The sequence below is a fragment of the Capricornis sumatraensis genome, chromosome 3, assembly GCF_032405125.1.
Source record: "Capricornis sumatraensis isolate serow.1 chromosome 3, serow.2, whole genome shotgun sequence".
Classification (NCBI taxonomy): domain Eukaryota; kingdom Metazoa; phylum Chordata; class Mammalia; order Artiodactyla; family Bovidae; genus Capricornis; species Capricornis sumatraensis.
In genome coordinates, this window is record NC_091071.1 from 115,014,109 (window position 1) to 115,032,542 (window position 18,434).

General features: G+C 52.7%; 1 protein-coding gene across 1 annotated transcript; it reads right to left on the reverse strand.

Annotated features, from left to right (window-relative positions):
• Positions 1 to 13,766: 13,766 nt before the first annotated feature.
• EN1 (engrailed homeobox 1) lies at positions 13,767 to 18,046 on the reverse strand. The gene is made up of 2 exons (XM_068969518.1): positions 17,155 to 18,046; positions 13,767 to 14,083 (listed from the first exon to the last, which is right to left on the reverse strand). The coding sequence occupies exons 1-2, from the start codon at positions 18,044 to 18,046 to the stop codon at positions 13,767 to 13,769; spliced, it is 1,209 nt and encodes a 402-aa protein (XP_068825619.1).
• Positions 18,047 to 18,434: the final 388 nt, after the last annotated feature.

Sequence of the window (18,434 nt, forward strand, 5' to 3'; positions counted from 1 at the left end):
GAGACACGGCGATCCAAAGGGTGGCCTGCCTATTACCAGACTTAAAATTAAAAGAAAAAATCTGGAGATGGGGCAGAGCTAAGAAGGATTGTAAGCAAAATATCCCAAAGCCACCTCCAGTTCAATTAACTCTTTCACATCATTATTGGAAAAGAATGCTTAACCCTCTAGAAAACACCCTGTGAAGAGCCTGGTGCAGCCCTGGCTTCCTCCAGCCAGGACCACGGCTGCAGAGGGTTTCTCTTCTGCCATCCAGGGCTTGTCAATGGTGCCCTTCATTTGCATGTCAATCCTTTTACATGATTAATATGTATTTATTGACCAGAAGGCCTTCCCAACCTAGGACAAAGGGAGACAGGCAGTCAGTCCCCTTTTATAGGGCAGCTATAACTTTCCTGGCAGGACTGACAATTGTGCACAGAAATAATTCTCTTCCAGATAGAAAGTTCCCACCATTCAGACACATGAAGTGATGGAAAGAAAACAGTCTAAACTGGGCACCATAAGCTCATGTGCACCCTCCACCCCTTCCCCCTAAAGTCATTTGTCTCCACTTCCTGCCACCTCAACTGGAGAGTAGGGACAGTTACTTTGAAGACCAGGAAAAAAAAATGACCCAGAGTCTGAAGTTTTTACATCTTGTTGGGCCCACAATGGCCTCTGAGGCTGAGGTCTGCCCACAGGCAAGGCCTGACCAGAACCCTGAGTTACCTGGGGGAGGAGACTTGCCTTCTTTCCAACGAACGTGAATCTAGAAACAGGATGAAGCTGCACCCACCACAGCCCACAATTCAACTCCTCATCCATCTTTTATTCACTGAAGTGTCACATTTCCCAGACTGACATGTAGAGTTTTATTTATTAAACAGCAAATTCCATTTTTATAAAAAGATCAGCCTTGTATCAACCATGAAAGATTCCCAGAAATTCTCTCCCCTTATATCTCCTCACTCGTCCCACATATGAAACTAAATAAATAACAGCCTGGATGGTCAAGCAGTGGCATAAACTTCTACTTTCACTCTGGCATCTGCCAGTCTGAATGTCAGAGATGAGACTCCAGATAAGTTTAGAAAAACTGTGCACAGGATTACGATGACTTGTTTGTCCTGACGCCAAGGATATTGAGTCAGAACATCCAAGAGGGGTTTTTTTGTCTTTATCCTGGGTGGTTCTGGGACTTACTCAGTTTGATTGTTGGCTTCCCACTTCTGAGGGTATTAAGTTCTCCACCCCACAGGGAGGCTGACAGCTCACTGTCTAGGGTTTCCAAGGAAAAGTGCATGGAACCATTTCTTCTATAAAGTCCTTCAATGAAGAAATTAATAAGAAAAAAGGGACTTTCCCTTTAGGTTGTGGTAGTTCATAAGCAGCCTCCAAGTAAGCACTGTAACCTCTTGAAAGAAATGCACACACATTTATGAACACCAACAAGAAATTAGTCACCTTTTCACTTCAAGGCCAGCTCCAAATTCCTCCCCAGGATTCATCATCCTGGGATTTTATGAAAGGTACTCATTAGAGGTAAACTCACTTGATATTAAAGGAGAATTCTGGGGTGTTGCTCCTCCCAGTCTGTCCGTTACCTACATCCTATCGAACTCTAGGCAGTTGGGAACAAATGGTACACTTTGTGGAAGGAGTGGTCACAGGCTTGCTCTCCACCCATAGTCTGGTCTGGACAAGGTTAGGGAGGGAAGCAGTTTAAACAACCACATGGCTGTCTGTTTGACTTCAGCCAACCCTTGTTTCATTCATGGTGTCATTTTTACTTAAACTGGTTTACATGTATAGACTGTGCCTAAAAGAATCCCAGAAAGAGTCCTAGAATTCCAAGAATGTAAACTTCAAGGGCTAGGCCTGCAATGGTGAACTTACCACAAGAAATTTAACATAGAATGGCTCCATGGATGTTCATAGGCAGGATATTTCAAATTTCTGCCCAAGTTTTGCCCATACAGAAATGTGATGCTTATGTTGAAGAAGGTATTTTCCTTAATAATAACCTCAAAGAATATTGCCCCAAAATAGACCCGGAGTCATTTCAGAGATGCTCCTCTAACTTCATACATTTTATGTGATGCCCAGAATGTCAGGACTCACCCTGCCTCCAGCTCTGTTCCCAATTCAAGGTTACACTTTCAAAAGCTACTTGAGACTACTCCATACAACCACATTTCCCAGAAAAAAATATCCACCAAAAATTCAGACATGAGTGTGGATAGCCTCTGAAAACAAATACAAAGACAAGGAGGGAAAGTATCATGAAAAATAGGATATAATCTCTAAATTCTGTACATCTGTGCTTTATTCCACTAACCTGAACAGATCTGTGTGTTAAATGTAGGGAAATAATTTTTTCCTGAAGCTACTGACATAAAAAACTAAGGTAGATGCACCTGAACCTGCCTTTGGTTCCTCTTTCACAGATCATAAATTCAGCTAAGTTAACCAGCCGGAATCAGTCCCAGAGGTATTGCCTCTGATATTATTAAAGTTAAGGGATGGGTTCCGATGGTGTTTACAATATTCCAAATAACCAGCCTTCAGGAATTCACATGGCTAATCTGGAAATCTGGGCTATACCATACCAACATGGCACCTGGGACACTAAGAGTGCAGCCCACCAATGCCCACCTCAGGGCATCACAGGCACTTGACTTAGGTCAAGTTGAGTTGATTGAATAATTTATCAGGACACAGCAGAGGTTTCCCTCTGATCTTTGTTATCCTTAGAAGCCAATCTCTGTTCGCCTTTTCAATTCACTGACTCCCACTTCATGCATTTGGTGGGGTAAAGGAGTGGAAACCACAACCCCTCCCCCCCAAAAAAAGCCCTCTAAATTTGAAAGAAGATTGAAATCTCCTGAACACCTCTATTCTCTCTTTGACCCCCTCCTTATCTAATATTGCAGGCCCATTAATCCAAAATGGGCACTAGAGCATTCTGGTATTTGCCTTCACATTAAAATAACTGAGCAGTTAATGAAAGTTGACCACTGTTTGTGAGAGCAGAGCAGCAAGCCCTCTCCCCTCCTTCCCTGACTTAGTGATGCGCCATCATATCTACTCACCGTCGCATCCCCTCCCCATCCAGCTGGCTCTGTTATCCCTACTACATCAGTGGAAACTCCCCAGGCTCTGTGAGGTGACTTTGCCCTCAAAGAACCATTAAGACTGCCACTCTTGACCACTGAGGACCTTTGTGGTAAAAAAAGTCATCATCTATTAAAGGCAGAAAGGACAAGTACAGGGGCTTGACTCCATTGCAAGCTATGGACAAGTCACCAGCCACCTAATAAGGGAAATGCATCATTTCCAGGATGGTCCCTGTTGATACCCCAAGGCAAGTCGCACACACACACTACCATAAGGTGGCTTCTTAAGAAAAACAAGCTCCTCTAAAACAGAAGCATAATTAACTTCCACTTTCCCTGCAATCTGTGAGCTGGATAAGGTGAGAGAAAGAAGGACTGACAATCCCTCCTGGTTATCCACCGCCCCCCCCCTTGCAAACAACAGCCTTTGTGTTGGAGGGGCTCCCAGTGTGGGATAACTGGAATGTGGGCCTGCCACTGTGTTGGAGTTAATAATACAGTGTCACAAAGGAATTTAAGCCTGAACTTGGGAAATTCTCCTTCTAGGAGTTTATACTTCTTCCTCTTCAAACTTCACTGCTCTGTCTCAAAAGAATAAAAAATCTTTATCGTTTTTTCCCCTAGAGGTCATTTCACTTCTTTCCAACTGCCTCTTTGTGAAATGACCAAAGAATCCCTCATTATGGAGAAGGCAAATCGCCTGCAATGTGTGAGACCTGGGTTTGATCCCTGGGTTGGGAAGATCCCTGGAGGAGGGCATGACAACCCACTCCAGTATTCTTGCCTGGAGAATTCCATGAACAGAGGAACCTGGAGAGTTACAGTCCGTGGGGTAGCAAAGAGCTGGACAAGACTAAGCAACTAAACCACAACAATCACCAAGTCACTAGGTGAGTTTTGTACATCAAAGGTAGAAAGGCTCTGGATCTGCTTCCAAAAGGACCCACTGAGACTGCATATATGCATCAAAATAAAACTGTGGATGGAGAGTTGTCACTATGGACACAAGCTCTTGACCGCCTGAGCATGGAGAAGATCAGGGAGGGCTAGAGGGTTGGAATGACAAAGTGAATGAGGTCAAGACAGCATACAGGACAGCATACAGCCGGGTCTCCTGGCTCTCCTGGAACACACTGCAAATTCCAAGGAACTCCACTGTAAATAGAAAAGGGAGGTGCAGCATTAAGGTTAGCAGTGATTTGCACTGCTTTGGGGACCCATAGACTACAGCCCATGAGGCTCCTCTGTCCATGGGATTTCTCCAGGCACATACACTCCACATCACAGGGATCCTCAAGAGTAATCCTCTGGACACCCCTTTTCTCCAATTTCAAATCCCTCAACTCTCAAGTCAGGGGTATGTAACTAGGTCTTTACCCCAACCAGAGGGAGCTTGCTGGCTGCAGCTCCAGCAAACAGAGCTCTTCCCTTCCCCAGGTAAGCCCATTGTAGGGGTTTTCCCGAGGATGCTGTCTCACAGCCAAGTGAGCTTGTGAGCCCGGAGACGGCTGAGGATCCGAGACAAGGAACTCGCTCGCTCGGTCTTTGCCGGGCAGTGTTTGCCATTTGCGGGAATAAATGAAGCATCGGTAATCTCTATAATAGAGCTTTCACGCTTCATTCTCTGAAACTAAGTTGGAGCTTAGACAGAAAGTAAGAAGGAGGACTTTTAATTTAAAGTAATGATCATCAACACTCTGGCTCTAGAGAATCTCTAAGGGAGGGGTCCCCACCCTACCCCCAGGAAGCTGGAGGGAGGGCCTCGACTCCCGTGCCCAGCAGGCGGGTCTTTTTGCTTAGATTGGTGGGCCAAATCCAAACGCAAGCAGCTCTCCTGGAGTTAGTAACTAAGGAAGGAGAGAAAGAAAGGAGAGGGAGAAATATCCGATCAGGTTGTCCGAGAGAAAGGAGAGCAAACCCTCTCCACCGAGGCCCAGCCAAGACTGGGAGCAGAGGTGTCTTCTACACAAGTCAGCAGTCCGCACTTGCGGGGTGCTGTGGGGGCGCCGTGGGGGCGCCTCCTCAAAACCTCGGGTATCTCTGGTTATTTTCACCCGCGGCAGCTTTGGTTTGGGGCCAAAGTTTGCATCTGGGGTGCATGGAGCACAGAATCTCGCCCACCTGGAATCCCCTGATCCTGGCTAGTCCGAGAGCCCCAATAGCTCTATCCCAAAAGGGAACTTTGTTCACTTCAGCTGAGTGAAAGTGGCGTGGGGAGGCTTTGTCCTTCCAATTCTTTCCTCCCCCAACACCCCGGGTCCCCTCACTCCCTTGCCAGTACGCAGACCCACAACCCTAGACTTCTCACTCTGCAGCTCCAAACAGCTCGACCCTGTTAGGGCATTTTGGAGAACAGATAAGAAACTGAAGCCCGAGGAACATGGAACTGGGGTTTGGCCGTCCTCCCCCGGGTAGATACCTAGCGATTCCGACGGAGCTCTCTGTTTCTGCCCGCTGAGGGCAGCGCACTTGAACCGACCCTGAAGCGGTGAGGCTAGCGTTGAAGGCCAGAGCTCTCAGTCTGCAAGGGGAGGAGGTGGGGGAGTTGCAGCGAAGGACCGAAGATCCTCGCCCGGCCTCCGTCCTTCTCACGCCCGGCTAGCCGGCCGCGCCTTCCTGGAAGCTCTATAGGGCCTGGGTGGGCGCCACTCAGAAAAGATGCTGACCGAGAGCAAGAGGACTGCTCTAGTTTTAAAGAAATTCCATGCAAACAGTTAACCTGAGGGGGAGACCACAGCTGTGCCTAAGAAAGCGAATTGGCCAAATATCTCCAGAAAAGAAGGAAAGGGAAGGTGGAAAAAAGTCTGCCACCTGAAAGTGGGCGCTTTATTGTGGGAAAAGGCGGCAGGGGGCAGGGCTGCTGCTGCAACTTTTTCTCTCGCCCCCAAAAAAGGATCCCGCATCGGGGATTTCGGAAAGGCGCTCACCTAGTCCAGGAAAATGCAGGTGGCGGCCCTTCGCGGGCCAAGTTCGCCCCAGCCAGGCACCGAGAAGGCAGACGCCCAAGCTCTCGGACGCCAGGGCCTGCGGGCCAGCCAGGGCCGCGCAGGGCGCCGAGCGGGCGGGCCGAGCCGGGCAGCCGAGCCAGCGAGGGTTTCGGCTCCCGGTGGCAACTGTGCGAGAGCGTGCGCCTCGTCTAAACCCTTCAGGACAAGTTGAAACAAATAAAGTCGGCTCTCCACAGCCTGAGGTCCACCCCCTCCTCCTTCCTGGTTTGACCCCAGGCCCGGCCGCTCCGAAACATGGTTTGCGCAGCTCCGATTGCCAGCCGCTGCGCGATACCTCCAGGGCAAGGGCGCACCGCCAAGGGAAGGGCGCTTCCCCAGCGGCCACGACTTGGTAGCCCGGGAGTCAAGGGGGCCGGGGGTGACTGGGGAACACGGTGGGAGGGGGGCGCGTGGCCGCCTCCAAGGTCAGCCCCGGTCCCGCGCGCCGGCCCAGGGAGGGAAGCGAGAGGTCGGAAGTCCGCGGCCTCCCTCAGAGCCTCCCAATCCCGGGAGCAAACTTGGGAGCCGGGCCACGGACCAGAGGAGACGGAGGGCAGGAAGCCAAAGAGACGCCCAGGCACACCCTCCGCAAAGGCCGAGTCCGAGCGGTCCGAGAGGCTGACCGCAGGAGGGCAGTCTTCTGAACGAAAACAAACCTTGGAGCAGAGGACCCACGAGAGGGACCCAGAGGCCGGGAAGCCCATAGAAAATTACTGAAAGGAGAGCGAACCCGGCCCAGACACAAATCGAAACTGCACAGAGATCGTCGCTCGGGGGGCCCGGGTGCGGATGCGGGAGCACTGGCTCCTGCGGGTGGAGGGAGGCGGGCCCCTGTCCGTCGCCCGGAGCCCGGGGCGGGGAAGCCGCCGGGCAGCCCTCCCTTTGGCGTCTCCATCGAGCCGGTGGGCAGGATCCCGCGCAGGGCTAGCAGAATTGGGGTTTCGAGGTTCCTCGAGAGAGGACGAGCCCCAGATCCTCTCCGATCTCCAGCCTGACTCGACAGGTCAGCGCGGTCCAAGCCTACGGCCTTCGCTGCGCTGACCGGAAGTGCATCTGCAAAGCGCCCTCCGCAGACCTCGCTGGGCGCGCAGGCAGCTCCAGCCAGGCGGGAGAAGCCAAAGTCCGAGACGCCAGGGGCGGGCTGTTTCAGCCGAGCCAGACTGGGCTCAGAAGGGAGAGGAGATTGTGAGGGTAGACACTGTTGACTGTGGTGGGAAGGGGTCATCTTGAAGACCTCCAGGGAACCTAATCTGAGACCAACCTGGGTAGAGTGGGATTTGAGAGCAAGAATTCGAGCGTGAGTTACTAACTTGAGGGAAGGGTGGGAGGTTGGAGCTGGCGGCTGAGAACTACTCCTATTTGAGTCCAAAAGAGAAAGAATAGCCTTTAACCCAAATCCACCCCTATCCCGACCTTATGCAGAAGTTCTCTTACTGTGGAAACATCACAGCATACCGGGAGAATCGTCCTAGTATTATGATATATAATTACTGTGTAAGCTTTAACGTGGTTTGGTGTGACCTTGGCAAGAACGTCCCTGGACCTCACTTTTCTTACCTGTAAAATGGGGATGATAATATCCAGCTCAAAGAAGTGTGTGAGGTTGAAAAAAGTAAATTGTGTCAAATGACTAGCAACGTGGGACACTGGCTCTCAGTAAATAGAGAATCTGTTATTATTTTTAAATTTCTGGATGTGTCTTGTAATGATGAATTTTCATCTTGGATGAAAGACTTTTAGTGGCCGCCTCACTGCAGCTGGATGGGGGTGTGGGGCAGCAGCAGGGCTTTATCCGTGGTTTCCCACTGCATTCACTTCATCAGTGGGCACCACTGTCTGCCTTCCTGCCTGAATCTGCTGGCCTCTCAGTCAGGGTCCTAGCCCACTCTTGCAGTGGTCTGTCCTTGAGGAATGTTCAATTTTAGTAGGTCCCTCTCTTCCTTGGATTCCATCTCACCTACAGGGGTCTCCCTCCCCTCTTCGATGCAATTGCTGTTCCTGGGGTGCCAGGAGCGAGTGGGAGGGGGTGGGGGGAAACGGAGAGGGGGTACTGAGTGCACCCAGGATGGCGCTTCTCACCACCCCTGCACTTGCACTTGAATGGCAGCTGGGTCTGGGAGGAATCTTCTGGTAGCTGCTAGTCCCTGAGAGATTGCTTGCGTGTATACCCCGTCCCCTGCAGAGTTGAGTGGGGAGGCTTGTGCTCACATCTTCCCCCAGCACAGGGCTCCTTCTGCATCCTCCCACCGCCACCCTTCACCCCATTCCCACATCCGAAAGGCGAGTCTGGAGCATGGATCCAATCCTCTCCTCGGGATAAGCTGAGTGTGTTTGAGCATGCACAGTGCTCCGATCTCTGCTTTTCTGCAATCCATTATTGCAACCTGAAATCTTTCCAAATGTGCTCACAGCAACCTACCCCATATCTTTGGGAAGAATTCCAGAGTGGAGGGGCCTGCTCCATCTCCAGAATGGCATCTCTGGGGAAGGCTGCATTTAGAAGCAAACTCAAAGTGCAAATTATAATGGCCCAAGACTTACCCAACTCTCTGAGAAATCAGCATCAGAAGTCTGCCCTCTCCCTCCCTGGATCTGCTTCACCCCCAGGAGGTACACCTTGGAAGGCACAGGGTAGGTGGGAGGGAGGGATGGAGATAGGTGTAGCAGCAGCACATTTGTGTCTGAGCCCAGAGTCTCTGGGGAGAGAGAAGGGGCTGCCTTGACTCCAGACTTTCCACTCCCACACAATCAATCCACTCACCTCAGTCCCAGTTCTCCCTGGTGGCCTTCACGAAAAGAAACGGGCAGTCTAGTGTGTCCCCAGCCCTGGAAGGGCTGTCCCTACACTGGATAGGAGCAAAGCCCACTAGCTGGGGCATGCAGGTGTGTATTGGACACCAGCAGGTGTACTCCTGGGTCATGTAAAAAAAAAAAAGGGCCAGAAATTTCTACGTGGACCATGGCCATGTGCTTGCTAGGAACCCATCTCTGCATGTCAGTTCTAGATATCTAGATACTTGTTTGTATATTTGCTCATATTTACATAGGTGTACAAGTATTATACATGTGAGCATCTTTTTTGTGCATTTGGATGTGCAGAAGTATGTGCACACATGCTGCATGTCTATGTGTGCATTGGTACCACCCACTCAGTGACACTCTTGAGGCCCTTACTGGACTTAGAGGAAATCTGAAGATTTTGCCTCTCACTTCCAGTATGCTCTCACACCCTGCCAGGCATTTTCCCTCCCATCCCCCACCCCCAGTTAAATGAAACTTTTTATTCAAGAATCTCTGTGGATCGCCTCCAACAATTAAATGCCTGGCCTAAATCATTTGGGAAGGAGTGGGGGCTGGTGGAGTCCCCAGTCTTGCCCCTTTCCACAAGTTGCCACAATTCTTTCACCTGGGTTCAGAGTGAAAGAGAGAAGAGGTCTCTGGTGGGGTGATGGGGGATGGAGCAGTACTTGGCCACCTCCCTCCAGACGGAGTGAACATGATTTCCAATTTAAGCGATGGTGACATAGAGATTAAATGGGCCCCAGGCAGTAAGGCAAAGCGAGGAGAGGGGTCTTCAGGCTCCCCACCTCCTTCCCAGCCTGTGCCTGTTGAAAGATGAGGAATGAAGGTTGCCAGAGGAAGAGCTTTTATGAAGAAGAAAAGCAAGGCTGACCCTTGGAGAAACAGATGGCCATCCCCAGAAAAGCCACAGCAGACACCTCCACGGGGCAAGGAGTCTGGGGAGGCCAGTCTCCCTGACCCTGGCCTTGGCCTCGGCTTCTTGGTGTCAGCCAGGGTCACCCCTACCCCCGCAGTCTCTTGGCTTTTTTACTGAGGGCATTGGGGCATCTGGAAGCCCTGTCACAGGGTGACAGGGCTGTGGGGGCCAGGTGGGGGGCAGGTTAGTACTGACTCTTTCTCTGTGCCCTCAGCAGCCTGGATACACACACACACACCCACAAACACCAATCGCTATTGGTGCCCATACACTCAAAACACACACTTACACCTCCCACGCCCAAATAAATACATTTATTTATCAGTCAATAGCACCTCTATACAAATGCCCACATGCAATACAACCCACAAACACACAAGCTAACACAGACCTACAATGCACCGCCATACACCCGAATACCCCTTCTGTAGTCCACCCCCATCCACACCTCCTCCTCCTGACCCTACTGAAGGAACGGGAGTTTCTGGCAAGAGAACAGAGACCTTTGCCCTCAGAAAGAGCCAAGGATCAATACTGTTTAGACTTGGCTAGTGTGTATTTCCTCCTGGGCTGAGGAAGATTTAAGTTTATGGTTCAATCCAATCTTTAAAAAAATAGGTAGAATATAAGGAAGTTGGGATAGCACACTCTAGTATTTATTTCGATGCAGTGCCAGACTTTAATACACAGGCAGCTGGCTAAGCCAGACCCATAAATCAGAGAAATGAATGCCTGTTTATGATTATTATTACTTTCTTTTTTTAGAGGGGGTGCTTGAAAGAAGTCTGACTGGAGTCCTCCTTCTCTAGTCTCTGCCTCAATCAGGAGGAAGAAAAATGGGGATGGGGAAGAGAGAAGATAGGAAAGTCATACTGGACCATTACTTGAGGACCTCAGCCAGATTTCAGAGATAAAGGCAGTTGTAATGAGTAGGTGTGACAAAGAGGGAGACACAGGAGAACAGAGGAGCCATGGACCAAATGTTTAAGTTCTCCAAGCTTTAGTTTCCTCCTCTGAGTAAAGAAGAAAATTCTATTTACCCATAGTGATTGGAAGACAAAAGGAGAAAATAGGCCAGAAATCAAATTACATAATAATGACACATCCATGCAATTTACCAATATAATCCTGGGGAGAGGTGACCACCTCTCCCTCCCCCAGAGAGAAAACTCTTGGCTTTGATCTCCTGGTACAGATAAAGAGGAGCCTTAAGGAACAGGATGCTTCTTGGAGTTACTACTCAAGTTGGCCCCTGACTCTGCATCTGTGATCTTGAGGGGCACAGGTACCCTAAGGGGGCCACACTGAGGAAGGGAGAAGGAGAAGTAGCCCAGTTTCCATGCATTTGGACAGAAAGATTCTCTGTAGAACTGGGCACCCCAACATCCTATCTGCCTGTGGCCAGATTCTGAAAGGGGTACCCTCAGCCTCAGGTCTCAGCCCCAAAACCAAAAGCCCTGGAGAACTTGAAGATTCCAGGCTCCTCCTGTGCATCCCCACCCCAAGAAAAGCACAGGATATACTTCCCTTCCAGGCAAGGGCCCACCTCACTGCTTTCAACTCTTCACTCAAGGACTGGGTGAACATCTATTATGTGTAGAGGTTACTCCACACACCCAAAAAAAGATGTAAAAGGAATGCAAGAAAGTTGGGAACCCATGGCAAGGTCAAATGTGCTCTGCAACTCCAGGCCCCTGAACCCCAATCCCCCAAGCCCTTCAACAGGGACTTCAACACCCCCTTGGCTTCAAAGACCTGACACCTGGCACTGTCATTTCACACTCAGCACAGGCCCAAACCAAGGCGAATTTTCCAAGAAAGGCAGACGGATCGGTCATTCCCACTCTCACAATAATCAATCCTGCAAAAACAACAGGAAAGAAACCCAAGGAAAGAGCACAGAAGCAGGGTTCCCCTACATGCACAAACACACCTGCAAACACAAATAAGCACATGTGCACACACTGTAAACTCACAAACATCCAAGTATGCATCTAATTACAGAGACATGAACATCCAATCGCATAATGTTCACATAATGCAGAAATACACAAAACCCTGTGGGCACCCAGATGTACCAGTATTTATCTATACATGATCACATATGCACCTGAGTTTTTTGGGACACCTACGTTTCTGGTCGTATGAGTATAGCTGCATACATACATACTACAGAAGAGAAGGAAAAAATGGGGAGAACAGAATTTACCATTAAAAAGTACTGGACCAAAGGAAGATTAGAAGGGACCTCCCCTTTCTCTTTCTAGTCCCTGAATGGTGGGACCCAGGGGCTACCCAGGAAGGATAGGCCCCAGGGTCTGGGACAAGTGTCCAGACATTTCCCTATTGGAAATCTGGGGGTTCTGGGGGCCCAGGGGGCTGGTGTTTGTGCCCCCCTCTGTCAGAAAGCAAGCCAGGCTTTGTTGGGATTGTGAAAGGAACCTTACTTATTAGATTTGGGGCAGGGTCAAGGCAGGCCTGTGTGCATGTCGAGATCTTCGCCCCAGAGCAATCCCTGTAGCTGACCGAGGGGTTGTGGCTCCACATAGCTTCTCCGCATGCAGGCCTCCTCTCCGGACTTCGCCCACCATGAGGCCTGCCAGGCTCGTGTGCCGCCCTCGACCAGCGGTCTAGACAACCGAATCACTTCTCCATTGGAAGAGCAGTGAAGTCCAGACAGGCCGAAGTGGCCCTCGCTCAGGATTCCAGGCAGCCCCTCACCTCTGCCATGCCCTGGGAAGTCCTTTTGCTTCTAAAGGAGAAAACCTCCAGCAAGACTCGCATCAGAAAAAGAGACAGAAAAGAAAAGAAGGAAGCTGGAGCGAGGAGCAGGTTGAACCAGAGTATGCTGCAGCCCGGCTGGTCCTGGCTCCGCGGGGAAGCAGACCAACAGCCCCACAGTGTTTCCGAAGTCAAGACTGGGGTTTCCGGCCTTTGGTCTCCTTTGAATGCTATCAGAGACCAGGCATGTCCCGCCAGACCCTCCAAACCCGGGCCATCCCCGGGTCCGAGCCATCCCTATCACCGCGCCCTCCTTGTCCCCTATATTCGTTGTGCGGTGATGGATCTTAAGGCCTGGCCAGCCTCGCGGCTCCGCGCCCGGTGTGCACCCGCCTTGCGTAGGGCCGCCCTGCTTCTTCGCCCTTCCCCAGCCCGCAAAGAGGAGGGCCGTCAGGCGCTCGTGAGCACAGTGTACACTTTATTTCAGACTACAGGTTTCTGAACATAATAAAATCTTTGGCTTGTAGCGGCGGTTCAGTCTCGCAGTCTGTGGGGTCGTATTTCTCAACAAGTCTCCAGAAAACGAAAGGGTCGGGGGCAGGACAGACAGACGGACAGAAGGGGCCGGGGAGATGGGGGGAGGGGGAGAGGCGAAGGGCAGACACGCGAGGAAACACACTCTCACGCACACAAAGAAAAGTCCCAGAGAAACGGAGGGCTAGCGATGCGGGACGGGAGGCACCGGAGAAGCGATAACATTCAAAAGAAAACGAAACTGGGCCGGGGGCAGCGAGGCGGAGGCGGGAGATAAAATAATTATAATAATTATAATAATTATAACAATAATAATAAAGGAGATTAATAAAAAGTCCAGCAAATAGAGATCGCTACACATAATTCTTTTCCTTACCTGAAATTAAATATATACAAGGTCGTAAGCTGTTTGGCTAGATAGAGCTTTAAGGAGTTCGTAGTTTTCGTCCCTTATACTGTGAAGAGAGAACTGATCTTATTTTTCAATAGCACCTGTCTGAGTCTTTCTCCCTTTTGAAAAAAAAAATGTCTCGTTCCAATGTGACTCTCCATTCTGGGAACCTCTTTCTCTCTCTTTTCCCTGTTGCTCCCTTCCTCCTTTACGCTGATTCTTTCTCCCCGGGGCGTGGGGCCCACACGGCGGCGGCCGCGGTGCCAGGAGGGGGCGCGGGTGCGGCGGCCGGACCGCGCGGCCTCTGCCGGAGGCGGCTACTCGCTCTCGTCTTTGTCCTGGACCGTGGTGGTTGAATGGTTGTACAGTCCCTGCGCCATGAGGTGCAGCGCCAGGCCGTTCTTGATGCCCGTGGCTTTCTTGATCTTGGCGCGCTTGTTCTGGAACCAGATCTTGATCTGGGACTCGTTGAGGCTGAGCTCCTGGGCCAGCGTCTGCCGCCGCTGCTCAGTGATGTAGCGGTTCGCCTGGAACTCCGCCTTGAGTCTCTGCAGCTGCTCGGCCGTGAACGCCGTCCTCGGCCGCTTGTCCTCCTTCTCGTTCTTCTTCTTCTTCAGCTTCCTGGTGCGGGGACCTGCAGCATCGGAGGTGGGGACAAGGGGCAGAGGGCAGGGGGGAGAGGGCAGAGGAAGCCGTGAGAATTGCGGAGCCGAGCTGGACGATCTCGCCCCGAGCTTCTGGGGCGATAGCGGAGGCCGTGCAGCCCCTCCCGCCCATGAGCCCCTAGATCAATCTGCTGGCTACTGGGGTTGCTGGGCTCCCCTCTGGGAATCCTCTGGGATGCCAGAAGGGTCACAGAGGAAAACTGGCCTGCCGAAGTTGTGTATGCACCTCACACCCCAATTCAGAATCGACCCAGCCGTGATAGGCTTAAATCATAGAGTCCAAGATGGAAAGATATTTGGAGCCCTATCAGGCCCAGCCCAGAGTTGGAGGTCAGGGGCCTGCTGTCTTCACAGCTTTGGCACAAAAAGAGGCTCAACACTGGAGTCATGAAGACTGGGATAGGACTGCCGTGAGGGAATTGCCAGCCTGCAAACTATTTTTCTCCCCCTCCTCAAGAAGTGCATCTACACCCATACACCTACAATAAGACCACATCTGCTTGTAGCTGCGGACTCCAGAAAACAAGGGGATAAGGAGGGCTCCCTAGCTCCAAAACATTCAGCATCTGTTCTCTCTACCTGCTCTTCTTTCCCTCTGGCCTAAAACGAAGCCCCTTATGGAGTCCCAGGAAGACACTGTCCACCTGCTTCCTGGAAAGGGGAGAAGAGGCCTTCTCCCAGCTGTATACTTTACCCACATGCCCAGGCCCCTGGGTTCTCTGCTTTGTCCCTTGGATGGTACCAGTAAGAAAGAGAGGACCCTCCCCATCCTACACCCAGTGGCACAGGCAGGTCTCTCTCCCTAGTCCTTCGGATACAGAAGCTGCAATCTCAGGATTGAAAACCAAACGACAAAAGCAAGTCAGAGCTGTCTTTTCTGCCCACCTATGGTGATCTGCAAGAAAACTGCACCCCCCTCCCCACATCCAGGAGCAAAACAGGGACAGAGGGACAGAAAGGGTGGGACAATTCCAGCAAAAATCTGTGCTATGCCCTAAGATGGTTATAGGAAGAGGCCACAGGAAACCTTCCTAGGAAAGTGAAGTGTCCCTCAAAAACTAGTCTGGGAAGAGGGCTGGCTATGAAGCCCAGCCCTGAAGAGAGGAGGAAAAAGAGAGGCCTCCACAAGCAAGTCTTCTCTAGCATTTACTTGCTGGGCCCTGTCATGATTATGGGAGCTTCCCGAGCTGAGTGAAGTCCCTATCTGGCCTGTTAACCTCTAAAATTGTCTGGAAAGAAGGGTCTGCACCGGCATCTCCAAACCTAGTGGCAGAGGGGTAAATCAGGCAGCTGGCCTCTGGGGCAGACCAGCACCAGGGGTCACCAGCTGTCCTGTGACAAAAGAGTCCAGGCCTGGCCAACCACCACAACTCAAGACTGGGTTGAGGTTCCTCTCCCTCAACTGCCCCTGCAGGATTAGAAACCAGCACCCTGCCTCCCCAGGCTTGTAAGAAGGAAAGCAGCCAAGAACAAAGACAAGGCCCACTCCTGAGCCCGATGCAGAAAGCACTGGGAGGCGGGGTGAGGGGCCAGGAAGGCCTTGGTTTAGGTTAGTAATTAGCTGGTCGAGCAGAAGTGGCCCAGGAAATGTGTGCAACCTCAGAAAGGCCCCACTGTGAGACGGGCATCCCTTAGGTTGTTAGAGCATTGTTGCAATTGTTTTGTTGTTGTTGTTGTTGTTACTGTGTGTATGGGTGCCCTTGCAGAGGCATGAACACTTGTAATAAAATCGTAGCCTCCTGGCCAGCCTGAGCGGCACAGCCTGACAGCTCAATCACTCTATCCATCAGGCGAGTCAATCAAAGCAGCTTTTCGGAGGTTCAGGGAGCCCGATGTGTCAATAACGGGGCTCGAGATGGCGGGGGCTGATAGCGCTCATCGATCCGCGCCCGGCCAGCAGCGGTGGGAAGTCAGAGACCAGTCGGAGTGGAGCGCCGCACCGCGACGCCAGCCCGGCTTTCTGCCAGACCCAGGCGCGGAACCCCAATCGTAGACCAGAACCCCTGCCGCCCTCCTCGAGGCGCCCATCAGCCTCCTGGGAGCTGCGGTCCCCGGAGGCGGGCAGGCCACAGCCTCCTCTCCAGGGGCCTCGTGGCTGCCCCTGAGTACCTCTCGGCCTGGGGTTCTCCAAACTCAAAGAGGTATGTGGGGAAAGGCCAAAGGAAAATTGAGAAAAATGGGCCCATGGCTGGCAGAAATTTGCTAACGGGCAGATGTACGGAAGGAAGGAGTGAAAAAAGGAAGGGGCAGGGCCCGGGAGGATGTGCCAGGCGGCCACGGAGAAGCTGAGGTGGGGGCTGGCTCTCATGCCCTCGGCCCAGGTCTCTGGCCTGAGCCTAAGGTATCTTCTGTCCTCTCCCTCGTTTATCTGTCAGTTCCAGAGAATCGGGAGCCAGGGGCTCTCGGCACCCACTGTTTCCGAAACCGCCTTTCCCTGGATTCTACCCAGGCGGGTCAGGCCCTTTTGGCTACCCGGCTTGCGGAAGAACGACAGCTATCAGACACGTTTCTCTTTCTTCCTGTGTCTCCTTACATCTATCTCTTTGCAAATGATCTCTCCGCAGAAAATATCGATATGGTGTTTATGTCTGCAAGGACACAAAGCGAAGATAATTTCTCTAATCAAAGCCTTGCTCAGTTTCGGCCTCCGCAGGATTTGAGACCCAGATCGCTAGGCCCACCTTCCCGCTGATTCTAAAAACCCCTTTTCCTGGAAGAAAAAGCAATGACTGATTGGGTGTTTACTAAGAATAATAAAGGTAAAACACAAAGAAGGCGAGAAGGGCTCGGAGTTCAAAATCGAAGGATCCCACTCCCTGTAACCCTGAGCCGTAACCTCCCAGGTGGTAGTCGCAGAGCCCGGGAACGCAAAACTCGGTATAACAGTCGGTAGTGACTGGAATCGAAGGTGAAAAGGAGAGAGCAGGCGTGAGAAAAGAGAACCCTCGGGATCCGGCCCGCACGCTCTCCCCAGCCCGGCGGCTGAGAATTCTACCGGCATCTGCCGGGCTCACCGCGCAGCCTAGGTCTGGGTACTCACCGGAGGACGGGCGATCGGAGTAGCGCGTGCAGTAGACCCAGGCGGGCCACACGAGGGGTTGCTGCGAGTCAGTTTTGACGACGGGCCCGCCGTTGGCTGAGCCCATTAGCAGTATGGCCGGGTTGCTGTGCTCCGGGTACTTGGCACCCTGCGCACCTGGACTCCCCACGCCGCCTCCACTGCCACCGCCGTTGTCCGAAGGCTTGGCCGCTGCTGCCGCCGCCGCCGCCGCCGCCACGGCCGCTGCTGCAGCCGCCGCCGCCGCCGCCGCCGGGTTCCCAGCTTTGGACGCGCCCGCGCCGCCGGCGGTGGCTGGCGGGGAGCCGTCGGGTGGGCCACAGTTCCCGTCCGCGGTGCACAGGAGTGAGGCGGCGCCGGGCGACCTCGTACCCAGCGGGTGGACGGGGTCTCTACCTGAGCCGGTCTGGCCTCTGTCACGCTCGACCCGGCCTCCGCCTGTGCCTCCTCCGGCCGCCGCCGCCGCCGCCACCAGGAGCTGCGGCGGCGGCTGCTCCTTTTTGCAGCCGAAGTCCGGCCTCAGGATGTTGTCGATGAAAAAGTTGGTGGTGCGGTGCAGCTGGGCCGCGGGCTGCGGCTGGTGAGCAGGCGCCGCGAGATGCTGCTGCTGCGGCGGCGGCGGCGGCGGCGGCGGGGGCGGGGGGTGCGGGGGGAGATGCGGGTGGTGGGCCAGGGGCGGCAGGCAGGGCGCCGTGGGCGGCGAGGGGGGCGCGGGCTGCGGGGACACCGGCACGCTGTCTCCATCGCTGCTGCTGCTGCCGCTTGCGCCGGGGCTGAGACTCAGGGTGAGGCTGCCGGGGGCCGCCGCCACCGCCGCCGCCGCGCCGAGGCCCGAGTCGCGCTGACTTTTAGGTTCCGGCTGCTGTTCTTCCATGCTCGGCCGCCCCGCCGCCTCGGCCGCCGCGCCGGCCCCCGCCCCCCCCGCCTCGCTCCCCACCCCACTTTGCCAGCGGCCCGTGGGGGTGTGCGGAGGAAGGAGGCCGGCAAAGCCCCAGCGAAGGCACGGGGCGGGTGCAGAAAAAAAAGCCCAGGAGCCTGGCCTGGATCTCTCGCTCTTATCGAGCAGATCTCGCTGTCTCTCTCTAATTTGTAGATATCCAGATATGAAGACACTTGGCTATTTCTTTTTTCTTTCTGCAACCAGAATCAATTTGTTTTAAATGGGGAGTAAGCCACGGCTAAAAATAAAGGAAAAAAAAAAACAGGAAAGGAAAAAGAAAGCAAGAAAAAAATCTCCAAGAATTTTTTTTTCTTAAAGATTA

Excerpts from the sequence above, each read along its gene's own strand:
- EN1 (XM_068969518.1), bottom strand. The coding sequence starts at position 18,046 with ATGGAAGAACAGCAGCCGGAACCTAAAAGTCAGCGCGACTCGGGCCTC. Across the intron at positions 14,084-17,154 it reads CTCCGATCGCCCGTCCTCCG|GTCCCCGCACCAGGAAGCTG; the intron begins GTGAGTACCCAG and ends CCGATGCTGCAG.